This window comes from Miscanthus floridulus, chromosome 17 (assembly GCF_019320115.1).
Source record: "Miscanthus floridulus cultivar M001 chromosome 17, ASM1932011v1, whole genome shotgun sequence".
Lineage (NCBI taxonomy): Eukaryota > Viridiplantae > Streptophyta > Magnoliopsida > Poales > Poaceae > Miscanthus > Miscanthus floridulus.
Genome location: NC_089596.1, coordinates 71451287 through 71465294, shown reverse-complemented (window position 1 = coordinate 71465294; position 14008 = coordinate 71451287). Strand labels below are relative to the sequence as shown.

The following is a 14008-nucleotide window of genomic DNA, read 5'->3' as shown; positions in this document are numbered from 1 at the left end:
GAAGCATGGGAAAGGGGAGAGGACGGTGAGCACCTGAGTCTCGGCCTGCTCCAACATGACGCACAGCTACAGCAGCGCCCTCATGGGTGGTGGGTTGATGGCGGTGTCGCCGTCCAAGGAGGCGGCGCTCAACAGAGATGTCAAGGCAACCGACTGAGGGGTCGAGGAAAAGGGGAGGGAAAGGAAGATGAGAAAAAAGAGAAACGACAAAACGGACACGGAAAATGCGCATGCTTGGCGCAACGAAGACCACATCCCTGGAGCCCATCAACGTAGCCACCATCACCCCGAATGACACCGCCATGTGGCAGCAAGCGAGTGGTGAGTCATACATGAACAATGTCCAGGGGCTATAGAAACGCGTGGATCCTACGTGTGATATGGAGTTTCATATTCACATGTGTCACCATATCATGTTGTCAACCCCATGAATCTAAACATAGTAGTGTTCAAGTCTACAAAATAAAGAACAATTTTGTGGCATCCATATAAAGAATACACATTGAATAAAAATATATTTTTGCTAAATTTCTTGCACCTAGACAATGTTTCAAATAAGGTTCATAGTAATGATTGTCTTTTAGTAATACTCATAGTTGCTTTGGATAAGATTGTATGGCGACAACAACATCGAGATTTAGAGACTTCAGATATTTGATGGTTCAACATAAGCATCAAACATATCCAATGTTACAAGCTACACTTGTCTGTCATGTCTTATTCACATCACTAAACATGCCAAAATTTGCACGACCTATTATTTTTTAGTATGATTGCGTGGCTTTAAACACCAGTAATGTTGTGCCAAATTAGGTGGCTAATGTATGGCAGTAATTTGATGAGTAATCACTTGGCAGGTTCTGAGTTCTGTGACAAGGCATGCACAACATACTCCCACAAGTTTGTCCATAACTATGATCCTATACCGGCCACATAGATCGCATGACAAGATTACCAACAATATGTGGATCCATCCAAAGGTCCAGGCTACATATAACATATGGCCAACTACATCTGCCACGGGGCATGCCAAAACACAATCATTGTGTGAGCTTGCTTGTGTCATTTCCTAGTTAGACACTATGTGCAAGCTAAGCAAACTTTAAGTGCTAAAAAGGAGTGTACCAAAGAAGGTAGTTATTAGTGTTATTTTTTATGTGGCACGCCTTGGGATGATTCTAACCATATGCCAATCAATTGTGCATAGTAGTCCACTATCCCGACAAGTTTAGAAATGATTGTGATCTAATAATGCATCATTTCATACTATTCTAACATATCTTTCGATGGCATAAGACATGGGATTGTAGAGCCTATAGATGATGCCAACTTTAGGAGTGTAGCCATGGTTTGTCAAGTGTGTCAAATCTAGAACAAGTGTGTTATATCTCAATAAAATGTAAGGTCCTCAATCATGAATATATAATCCCTTTTAAGCTACAATTATCAGCTCCCACTACATTATATGTTTTACTTGCAAAAGATAGCATAATAAAAGTGCAAAGCACATTTACATGACAAACTTGCTATACAGAAGTTTTTTATTCTTAATTTAAGCTGCACTTATCAATTACAAAATGTTTGATGTGCCAAAAGGAGTAACCACATCCTTGTTACTCCTATATAAGAAAGCCGGTCTAATTTTGGTTGTAGGAGAGAGTGTGGCGAATAAATAGCCGATATCCAAAGTTAACCTGATAAGTTTTCGCTTGGCATATATGTATAGTTTACTACCACAAGTTTAGGCATGCCATATATATACATATCTGGTGCAGACACATAGGACTACAGTGTAAGTATATGAAGAGCAGTTTATGAAACCTAAAATTGATGCCATCACAGTAGAGCCAATTTTAACAATAGAAGAACCAATGACAACGTTAGTTCAGACTTGGTGTTGGTTGGCATTGACACATCCAAAATATGAGCACAGAGGTCTAAAGAGTACCTAGATAAGAAGTTCAGAATAAGCTTCCAACTGATCCAATGTTACAAGCCACTTGTCCATCAAAATAGACATGCCAAATTCACTTTGTCATTTCATATTATTTTTATCAAGATTATGCTTACTTTGAACACTGTCAAGTGCACCAAATTCGCTAGCTCATATATGATACGGTGGTAATCTAATGAGTGATAGCTTGGCAAATCATGAGCCCTGGAGAAAGACATGCACATCATACTCCCATAAGTTTATTCATGACTATGACGTGCCACATTGCCAGCCACGTAGGTTACATGACGAATTTAATAAGAAGATGTGGATCGATCTAAAGGGTCTAAACTACATTGACCAAATGGACACGACTTGTTTTTGGCATGGTACGTGCCAAAACAAAATAACTATGTGAGGTGGCTTGTGTTGTTTTCTGGTTATTAGAGACAACACGCACGCTAAAGCAACTTTCGGTGCTAGAAAGAGTGCGCTAAGGAAGGAGGTTGCTCTAAGTGTTACTTTTGATGTGGCTTGCCTTGTCAAATTCTAACCACATGTCATTTACGTGCACATAGAAGTCTACTAATCCTGCAAATTTAGACATGATAGTGATTCAATGATGCACCATGTTGTCGGGCTATTTCTAACAAACATTGCCATGGAATATGACCTGGGAGTGTAGCGCATACCAGTGATGCTAAGGGGTCGTTTGGTGCGGCTCGGAGCTGCTCCGGCTCCTCGACTGTATAACACTGTAGTTGTCATGTAGCAGGAGCCAGCTGAAGCTCCAAAAACCAGCTCCGCCGGCTCCTTCATTCTGCAGTTCAATTTTTGGTTGCTGTTGATGGAACGGCTCCTCTTCACAGTGAAGCACATGGTTCAATAGTGTTAAATAGTACGCATGCAGAGAAGCCGGAGCTCTTAGGAGCCACGCCAAAGAGGTCCTAAAGGAGTGTATCTGTGGTTTGCATGTTAGTCAAATTAGTAACAAGTGTATCAAATCCCAGTAAAAAGTTAGGTCCTCCATGTAATGGAATGGAAGCACAAAGCACCCCCAACCATGACAAACTTTCTACAAACAAGCTCATAAATTCTAAATTTGAACTGCACTTGTTGGTCAAAAGATTTGTTTTCACCACTAGTCATGTGAAAAGAATAACCACATCAAGTTGTGTCACTTCCTTGTTAGTATATGTCACAAAGCTGATCCAATCTTAGATGCTAGCAACAACTTGCCAAAATTGTGTAGCTGGTCTTCGAAGTTAACCATACAATGCAAGCTATCGCTCGGCATATTCTAAACCATGTTGTGTGTATATAGTCATATGTTTAGCCACGACATTCTAGCTATTCCTAATATATGATTGTCATATGGCATGTATTTCTGGTGTACACACGTAGGACCACATAACTAACTAAAGTACATGATGAGTAAGTAGTTCATGGAAGCTAAAATTGATATTGTCGCATAGACCCCATTGAATAGCAAAAGAACCCGTTACAGTCCATCAAACCGGTGAGGGTGAGCATGCCACAAGGAAATTCCGACCCTCATCCTTGACGTGCGCACGCCAGTAGGGATAGCGACGCACGCATTTTCTTCCTCTCTCTCTCTCTCTCTCTCTCTCTCTCTCTCTCTCTCTCTCTCTCTCCGTACCTATCTTCCTCCTCCCGCCTACTGCCTCGACCACCGCCGAGGCCGCCCCCCACCTACCACCCCCGCCGTACGAACCTGTCCTGCCCTAATCCCAATCCAGAAGTTCACCGATGACTCCTATCCCCCACTGCGCAACCGGTTGTCTTCCTCCTCCGGCTCAGCGTCACCGCCACCGCCTCGCTCACCGCCCCTCAACCCGCCACCACCGCCTAGCCGGTCGCCCCCCGAACCTTTCCTTCTAAGGGCGTCAGCCATGGATGATCGCAAATACTAAAACCCTAACCGCCGCCGCTGCCTCTGCCTTGACCACCGCCCTAGCCACGCCGACTTGCCCACTGGCCGTTTCACCCCTGCCCCTTCCCCTGTCCCCACCGCCGCCCCTTTCTTCCTTAGTTCTGGCGACGTGTGCGCCGCTTCAGTTAGTGGCGCACGCGCGCCCGATAAGATTTTGGTGGAAATTCATGCTTACCATCACCATGAGTAGTCGTGGCTAGCGTCTCTGGCTAGCTGGCCTGGTCAAATTCTTCCATCCTAATGTAATGTCAAAATCGGGATAATAACCAAGCGCTGGACTATGAAAATCCAGACACACACAGGCAAAGTTTATTCCATCATCATACTAATACCGCTTAATACAAGTTCCAGCGACGCTAGATTCCAGCCAAGGCAGCTTAATTTTGCCTACATTTCTACATACAACCACAGGGACGGCTGTTTTTTCCGTCTCGCAAAGGTAGAAGCTAACAGGATAAATGCAGGCAGCACTGCAGCAGCCTGGGCTGGATCTCGCCGCTTGTCTTGTCCTCCACGACCACGAGCCATCACGGGGCGGTGATGTCGTGGATGCTCTTGCGCTTGCTGTCGCCGCGGCTGGCGGCGCTGGCCTGGCGGATGAAGTACTTCTGCGCGTGGCTGGCCACCTGCGTCGGCGTCCGCGTCTTCACCGACCACCGCGAGATATTCCGCCAGTCGCCGCGCCCGTACTTCTCCAGCCCCTCCAGAAACAGCCTGCGTGTGAGAACACGAAATTAGTTTAGCAGGGCCCGCGTGTCGGTGATACTAGCAAGTGAAGAGAGAAAGGTCTGGTGGGTCCGGCGTGGACAGAAAGATCCTTGGAAGTATCCAGGACCTCGGAGAACGCACGTCGAATGACAGGGTGGGGAAAAGGACAAAAATAGGATTGCGGCGCGACAGAGTTTGACGGAGGGATTGCGGCGCGCGTGGCGCGTACGGCGTACCTGTGCTCGTCCTCGGTCCACGGCACCCCGCGGCGGCGCTCCTCTCCGCTGCCACCACCGCGGCCGCGGCCGGCGCGGCCCTCTCCGGCGGCCGCGTCGTCGTCCCAGGAGTCTGGGGCCTCGACCATGCCGCGCTCGATGAGGTCGACGTCGGTGACCAGCGCCTGGTAGTGGTCCCAGGCCTCCTGCGGCGTGCGGTCATGCAGCCGCGACGCCACCAGCGCCCACCGGTTCGGCAAGTGGTCCGGGAACATCACCAGCGCGCCCTCGAACACCTTGTCCTCCGCCTTGGTCCACGGCCTGCTGCCCGCCGGCGCCCCCCACGCCGCCCCCGACGACGACTGTCCTCCGCTCACACCGTAGTAAAAGGCCATTGCTGCGCGCGCGCGTTCCCTGATGGCTGGCTGGAGCAGGCCGGAGCTGGGGATCGGATCGCTCGAGTGAGCGAGCGCGGACGCGACAGGTCACCGTCCTTGGCAAGGCAGTCGGCTGCTTACGCTTGCGCTTGCGCTTTTGATCGAGAACTCTGGATGCTGGATCTTGGCACAGAAATGGAGGCCGATGGCCGCCTTTTATAGATTTGGAGCAGGGCCGGCCGAGTGGAGGAGGGCGATGCCATTCTGCGCGCGCGCGCGCGTTTTGGGCGTGAGAGGGCTGCGGCGTGGCAGTGGCACCGGATAAGCGTACGCGTGGCCGCAGGTACCCCCTGCCACCGTAGCTAGAGTAGTGGTTGTTAAGTGCACTCATTAACCCGTGGATTAGAATAGAGGTGCAGGGGAGAGGAACCATTCATGCCTTGCTAGTGGACTAGTGATGGTTTAAGGAGGCAACAAATGAGTCACTGTCTCGCTGATTCCTTGACGGAATGGCAGTGTGTGAAGCTAAAGCAGGCAGCTAGCTAGGAGGGATGAATCTGGTTGGAGCTTTTGTCAGTGGTTGTTGGGTTGATGGTTTTCCTCTTTGGGTACACGCACTGTGGACTGGAGGTTGAACACGAAAGGCGTATGGGATATGTGCGTGGGAGAGGAATGCCACAGTGATCATGTGAGCAAGAGGAAGAGAGATGGTATGATTTTCTAGCCATGGAGAAATAAAGTTGAAAAGTTGGGTGAGAGAGACAAGTAAGCGGGAGGTGACGTTAGAGATGTTAACTGACTGTTTCTTAATAAAGTGAGATACAAAGATCTCGGAGCTAGGGATGGCAACAGGGACATTCCTGCCGTGGATCAGTACCCTATCCCCGTCCCTGATCTCCTAACTTTTCCCCGCTACCCGTCACCGTTCTACGTCTCAAGGATTATTTTCTCTCGTCCATGTCCCCATCGCAATTGAGGTCACGGGCCTCGATGGGTGCGAAAGGATCAAGATGTCCAAGAGGGGGAGGGGTGAATTGGGTTAATTCTAAAATTCTTTGCAATAATTAAACCCTACGGTTAGCCCAATTAACCCCTTATGCCTAGAAAGTGTTTTTATTGATCTACCGCACAAAAGTTTAGCAACCTATGTTCCAATCCTACTCTAGCATAGCAATTTTATGAATGTAAATGACAAGAATTGAATTTCTCAAAGTAAATGCTCAAAGTAAAGAGAGAAGTAGGAACACGGCGATATTTTGTCGAGGTATTGGAGAGCCGTCACTCCCCATTAGTCCTCGTTGGAGCACCCGCGCATGGGTGTACCTCCCCTTTGATCCGCGCAAGGATCAAGTGCTCTCTACGGGTTGATTCTTTGACACTCCGTCGCGGTGAATCACTCACAACCGCTCACAACTTGAGTTGGGTCATCCACAAGCTCCGCCGGATGATCACCAAGCTCTCAATCACCACCAAGCCGTCTAGGTGATGGCGATCACCAAGAGTAACAAGCACGAACTCTCACTTGACCACGACAAGCCTAATGAGAAGGGTGGATGCACACTTTGCTACTCTTGCTTTCACTAATGAGGTCCCACTCTTGGATTCTCAAATCGCAATCACCTCATTAGGACCTTGCTCTTCTTGGCACTCTCAAGGGTGTTTCTCAGCTGTTGGAATGAGCAAAAGTACCCCCTCACACAAATAGAGGAAGTATTTATACACCCGAGTTTAAAACGAACCGTTATGTACCTCTGCGGGGTGACCGAATGCTCCGGTCATGTTGACCGGACGCTCCGGTCAGTTCTCCCTGAAACCCAGTGTTTAAGTTGTGACCGGACGCGTCCAGTCATGATTTTCCCTCTCTGGAACATTACTGGAGTCGATCGGACGCTGGCACCCAGCGTCCGGTCACTCACCTCTCAGCGTCCGGTCGCACCACACGATTTCACCTTAATCAAATGAACTGACCGGACTCTGCGCCAGCGTCCAGTCACACCGGAACCAGCGTCCGGTCAGCATTTGACCCTCTATTCACTTCCAACTCTCAATCATACATGAATGAAGTTTGCTCCAATTGATCTAAGGGCTTTTTAGGAGCTACCTAGTGCTAGATTTAGCAAGTGTGCACCACACCTAACCCACTAGACTCACCTAGGTCAAGCTACCCGTCCATACCCCCCTTAATAGTACGGCCAAAGGAAAAAATAAAGTCCTAAACTACTCTAAGTGTCTCTTCAACACCAAACGACACTTAGAACTAGTCTATCCTTAACCTTGTCGTCTATCCTTTGAAAACCGAAATGATTTCCATCGTAGGGGCATGACAACCATGTTTGCCCAATCAATCTCTATTACCATGACCTAACTTAATTTCCTATGCAAAACACACGTTAGTCATAGTAATCACGTGTTGTCATTAATCACCAAAACCCAACTAGGGGTCTAGATGCGTTCATTGTGTATCCTCTCAAGTTGTGGCAATGACAAGATTATCATGATTAATCTTAAGAGTAGTATATTCTTCTTTTAGCATGTTGTGGCTAGTGATGAGCTCATTGTGTATCCTCTCAAGTTTATCATGTTTTTCTTTAAGCTCTTTCTTAGAAGATTTGAGCTCCTTGAGTTTGGATGATATAGCATCATTTGCTTCTCTAAGCTCAACACTAGCCTTTTCCGCTACATCACATTTAGCTAAAAGAGAATCATTCTTAGCTTCTAGCTTGTCATTCTTAGCTCTAGTCTTTCTAATGATCTTAGTATATTGATTTAGTAATTGGACAAGATCATCATAAGAAGGTGATTCATATTCATCATCATCACTATCACTATCATCATTGCTAGCATTTTCATCACCACTACTATCATCATTGTTTGGTATCTTTCGTTCACCCTTGGCCATAAGGCATAGGTGTGTAGAGGATGATGGCGGTGGTATCGGTGAAGATGATGAAGAGTCAATCACAATGGCGGCCACCTTCTCATTATCACTATCATCATCGGATGAGCAACTAGATAAATCAATGTCCATGAGCCAATCACCGACGATGTATGCCTTCCCACTTTTCTTCTTCTTCTGGAAGTCCTTCTTCTTGCCATCTCTCTTCTCATCTTCTTTTTCATTACTTGAATCATCTTTCTTGCCCTTGTATTTGTTCTTGAACTTATCTTTCTTGGGTTTTGTGCATTCGTGTGCTAGATGACCAAGTTCTCCACAATTATACCAATCCATCTCCGAGATTGGCTTCCTTCTAGAGCTAGTGAAGAACTTCTTTTTCTTGCCATCAAACTTGATGCCACTCTTGTTAAGCTTCTTCAGCATCTTGGCGGTTCTTCTCACCATGAGAGCAAGACTTGCATCATCAATTTCATCATCACTTGAGCTCTCATACTCAAGCCTTGCTTTGCCCTTCTCTTGGCTAGCTTTGAATGCTAAGTCTTTTTCTTTCTTCTTAGTAGAGGATGAGCCATCTTGTGGTGTGATGTGCATGTACATCTCATGAGCATTGATCTTTCCCAAGATTTGTGTTGGTGTAGTGGTGGAAAGATCACCTTGATGAAGCACGGTCACAATATGCCCATATTTATCAATGGGGAGGACACTCAAGATTTTTCTTACAATATCGGATGGTTGCATTTGAGTGAGTCCAAGCCCATTGACTTCCTCTACAAGAACATTCAAACGTGAGTACATCTCATTAGCACATTCTTTAGGAAGCATCTCAAAAGAGTTAAGCTTTTTCATGATGAGATGATAGCATTCCTCACACTCACTCTTTGTTCCCTCATAGAGCGCACAAACGTCCGACCATAGTGCATGGGTGTCCTTGTGGTTCCGTATGCGATTAAACACATCTTTATAAAGGCCTCTAAAGATGGTGTTTCGAGCCTTTGCATTCCATTTTTCATAATTCACCTTGTCGCCTTGTAGGTGTGTGGCATCCCGAGGTTTTGGGAAACCTTGTGAGGCGGCTCTAAGTATTCCAACATCTAGAGCTTCTAAATACGCCTCCATGTGGATTTTCCAATATGGAAAATCATCCTCCTCAAAGATAGAAGGAGGACCATTCCCGTGAGATATCTTTCTCTAGACGGTTAAGTCTAAAAACGTGAGCACGAGGCTCTGATACCAATTGAAAGGATCAAGATGCCCAAGAGGGAGGGTGAATTGGACTAATTCTAAAATTCTTTACAATAATTAAACCCTACGGTTAGCCCAATTAACCCCTTGTGCCTAGAAAGTATTTCTATTGATCTACCACACAAAAGTTTAGCAACCTATGTTGCAATCCTACTCTAGCATGGCAATTCTATGAATGTAAATGACAAGAATTGAATTGCTCAAAGTAAAGAGAGAAGGAGGAACACGACGATGTTTTGCCGAGGTATTGGAGAGTCGCCACTCCCCACTAGTCCTCGTTGGAGCACCCGCGCATGGGTGTAGCTCCCCTTTGATCCGCGCAAGGATCAAGTGCTCTCTACGGGTTGATTCTTTGACACTCCATCACGGTGAATCATCCACAACCGCTCACAACTTGAGTTGGGTCATCCACAAGCTCCGCTGGATGATCACCAAGCTCCCAATCACCACCAAGCCGTCTAGGTGATGGCGATCACTAAGAGTAACAAGCATGAACTCTCACTTGACCACGATAAGCCTAATGAGAATGGTGGATGCACACTTTGCTACTCTTGCTTTCACTAATGAGGTCTCACTCTTAGATTCTCAAATCTCAATCACCTCACTAGGACCTTGCTCTTCCTGGCACTCTCAAAGGTATTTCTCAGCTGTTGGAATGAGCAAAAGTACCCCCTCACACGAATGGAGGAAGTATTTATAGACCTGAGTTTAAAACAAACCGTTATGTGCCTCTGCGGGGTGACCGGATGCTCCGGTCAAGTTGACTAGACACTCTGGTCAGTTCTCTCTGAAACCCAGTGTTTAAGTTGTGACCGGACGCTGGACAGCATCCAGTCAGCACTGCCCAGACACGTCCAGTCACGATTTTCCCTCTCTGGAACCTTACTGGGGTCGACCGGACGCTGGCACCTAGCGTTCGGTCACTCACCTCTCAGCGTCCGGTCGCACCAGACGATTTCACCTTGATCAAATGAACTGACCGGACTCTGCACCAGCATCCGGTTACACCGGAACCAGCGTCCGGTCAGCATTTGACCCTCCATTCACTTCCAACTCTCAATCATACGTGAATGAAGTTTGCTCCAATTGATCTAAGGGCTTTTTAGGAGCTACCTAGTGCTAGATTTAGCAAGTGTGCACCACACCTAACCCACTAGACTCACCTAGGTCAAGCTACCCGTCCATACCCCCCTTAATAGTATGGCCAAAGGAAAAAACAAAGTCCTAAACTACTCTAAGTGTCTCTTCAACACCAATCGACACTTAAAACTAGTCCATCCTTTGAAATCCGAAATGATTTCCATCGTAGGGGCATGACAACCATGTTTGCCCAATCAATCTCTATTACCATGACCTAACTTAATTGTCTCTGCAAAACACATGTTAGTCATAGTAATCACGTATTGTCATTAATCACCGAAACCCAACTAGGGGCCTAGATGCTTTCAATCTCTCCCTTTTTGGTGATTGATGACAATACCACCTCGAGTATGTGAAAGAGATGAGGTTTTCAACATGCTTGGTTCATATAAGCTTTTGATAATAAGAACAAAAGAGTTAGGCAAGCTTATATGACCCAAGCCAACATAATATACTCCAAAGATATGAAATAAGCATGAGTACAAGTAATAAAGCTCATTTGCATCAGAGTAAAACACGGAAGCAAAGCAAATGAGCATAACACAAGTGATATGACATATAAATAATTCAAAGTAGAGAGCACACATGTCACATATCACATAAATATCATGATCACGTAGATATCACTATCACATAAATATAGTTCGATACATGAAAGTAAACACATGAATGCATAATAGTGTATGACACATAAAAAACCAAATATGATAGATAAACTCCCCCTAAATAAGTCACTCCCCCTAAGTCTAACATACTCGATCCCTCTCCCCCTTTAGCGTCAAACACCAAAACCTAAGGGGCGGTCGACGGGGCTACAGCGGACGAGCCGGGCGCTGAGGTACGAGGAGCGAGCTGGAACTATGTGCCATCATCATCTGATCCTAAGCTCTGAGCTGTCTGACCCTCTGTAGCTGGAAGCAATCTAGGTCAGATCAGGAACTAGAGCGGCCTGAGACTCTGCAGGTATGACTGTGGCAGGCGGCTCTAATGATGCAACAGAAGAAGGGAGCATCTCTGTAGTCTCGATAATAGGTTCAACTATGGAAGGACCTAGAACATATAGATATGGCGGAGTAGGCTGCCCTGTCAACTCACTAAAGGAAGCACTAAGGCTCCTAGAGACTATAGTTTCTAGCACAAGCAGCGAGGAAGTCTGAGCCGGTGTGAAGCCCGTCTGAAAAGGTGTGAACTGCGGAGCTGGCACTGGCGAGGCAAACCACTAGGACACCTGCTCTATAGGTGAAGCAAACTAAGTAGCAGTCTGTCCCTGACTCTGAAGCCCACTAGGCTGTAAAGCTGGAGTCATAGAAGTGGTGGTAGGCTGGCCGATCTGGGGTGAAGGCTATGGCGGTGGAGCCCCAATAGCAGTGACTACATGCTGTATAAATCCAAGTAGCTGCTGCTGCATGAGAAGCTGCTACTGATGCATGGCCTACTGCTGCTGCTGGATCGCCTGCTGCTATCGCTAGAACTCATCCTGCCTGGTCTAAAACTGTGCAAATGTAGCAGCGGTCTCCTAAGCCTGGTGAGCCTGATTCTGCCTCATCCGATCAAGTATAGCAAGTAGACCGGGGTCTGTCTGCGGTGTAGGTAGAGCTGAACTGGAGCTACCGGCCTCATGGTCATGTCGTCGAGGAGGCATCTGAGGGATATCTCGGTAGTCATCATCTGAGCTATCACTGGGGTCGCTGTCGACCATCCCCTCTTACTGAGCATCTAACTGCTCCTCCTCTGTAGCTGCAATGCCCCTGATGGTCTCATCCTGCTAGGCTACAGTCTCTAGCACCTCTGGACGACAGTGCGGCTAGCTAGGTGTCCTCACTGCACTGTGGCGGAGCATCTAAGTCATGTTGTATGTAGGGAACTCTGTAGTAGCACCACTATACTCTGCCAGTATCTCCGGTGGCCTCATAGTAACTGCCCTGTGGATCAAGAATGTAATCCAGTGAGCATATGGCAGCTGCCTGTGACCCCTGAACCCCTCTGTAATAGTATCCTCCATCTCTGATAGAAGGAGATCCCAAATGTCAAACACAGTCTGCTGCATCAGAGAGTTTAGTAGCCATAACTGTATGCGAGTCAAGCCCTCGCGATACCCCATCCTCAAAAGCAGGGTCCTCCTCATAATAGCATCAAGCACTCTAGCTATAGGAGTGAGGTCACTGGGTGTCCTACTCGATCCCTCGCCGAATGGCTCTGTGAAGCAATGGTGAACCAAATCTATATGGGACACCATACCGCCATGAGGGTGTCTAGGAGGCATTGTCTGTCCATAGCAAACCTCATGTAGCCGGACGGGCTGCTCCTAAAGCCTGAGTATCTCCCTGACCCTAAAGCTCATCAGCCTGTAATCTCTGCCTCTAAATGCAAAGTGTATAAATCTGTGCTACGGGTCAATCCAGAGTGTAGCATAGAACTCACGGACCCAAGATGGAACATATAGGTCTGTCCATCCAAGTAAATCTATCAGCCCTAGCATGTAAGATAGGTAAGGGCGAATATGCTCTCCAGCTGCTGCTACAATAGACTCAATGTTGCACACCCTCTGAGACATGAATGTTGCCCCACTGTTAAGATATGCATTATTAAAATCTTCCTGCAGTGATGTGTAGAAACTCTCTAATGCATGCTCATCCCGCCTCAGCGGAAACCACTTGTCGAACTGAACGACCTGAGCTGCTGCACCTGCTTGGCCATGGTGGCCCTCAAGTCCAAGTGAGTCACTGGAGGCAGACCCTATGGTCTAGGAGGCAGATGAGAACCCCTCCTCTGTGTCTTTGCCTCGGTGTCACCTGGGTACAAGTATGACTAGAGCGGCGTAACTGTGGCTGAGGTGCCTGCTCTGTCTCCTCTGATTGTTGTCCCTCCTGAGTCTGCTCTGCTGGCTGTGGCTCCTGCTGTGACTCCCCCTGAGGCTAACTCTCATCTATAGCAACACGCCATCCTCCAACCATGGATGTCCTAGCTGAACCACCATGACGACGCTCAACCTCCTAGACAGTGGTCCTCTGAGCTGGAGAAAGCTGATCTGTAATCTGTACTCCACTCCTAGCACCTCCTACCTCTACACGCTCTGCGGTGGCTACAACTACGACTGCTCTCGCTGTGTCTGCATATGAATACTTCCACTTCTTCATCGCTAGCTTCTTCGTTGCCTTGCCTTTTGCATCAGTAGGCAAATGAGGCGGAGGCCTTGGATCCTCATCACCTAGATCACCTCCAACATTCTTAACACGAGCCATCTAATGGAACTGAAAAGAATAATTGCACTGACAAGAAACAACTGCCAACTGTCACTTCTGAGGCTTGGCCTCGATCCATACTCGCGAGCTTGGCCCCGAGTTGACTGACAACTGCCAATGAGACCTTAGAAACACCGACTCACTGTGCGTTAGAATAGATCAGATTTATAAATAATTACAATATATCTAAAGATATGAAACCCTAAGAAGCAAGTAATAGGTACGAAATTGGAAATGAGGGTTTGCTACCTGACGAACCGGCGATCCAAAAATAAGAGGAACGACAATCGGGGAACCACCG

The 14008-nt window shown here is 47.1% G+C and overlaps 1 protein-coding gene across 1 annotated transcript; it reads right to left on the bottom strand.

The window, feature by feature from the left end:
* Positions 1–4190: 4190 nt before the first annotated feature.
* On the bottom strand, positions 4191–5489 carry LOC136518802 (transcription factor DIVARICATA-like). The gene is made up of 2 exons (XM_066512488.1): positions 4832–5489; positions 4191–4601 (listed from the first exon to the last, which is right to left on the bottom strand). Exons 1-2 carry the CDS (start codon positions 5203–5205, stop codon positions 4415–4417), a joined length of 561 nt encoding a protein of 186 aa, XP_066368585.1. The 5' UTR covers positions 5206–5489; the 3' UTR covers positions 4191–4414.
* Between the last annotated feature and the right edge of the window lie 8519 nt (positions 5490–14008).

Excerpts from the sequence above, each read along its gene's own strand:
- LOC136518802 (XM_066512488.1), bottom strand. The coding sequence starts at position 5,205 with ATGGCCTTTTACTACGGTGTGAGCGGAGGACAGTCGTCGTCGGGGGCG. Across the intron at positions 4,602-4,831 it reads TGGACCGAGGACGAGCACAG|GCTGTTTCTGGAGGGGCTGG; the intron begins GTACGCCGTACG and ends TCTCACACGCAG.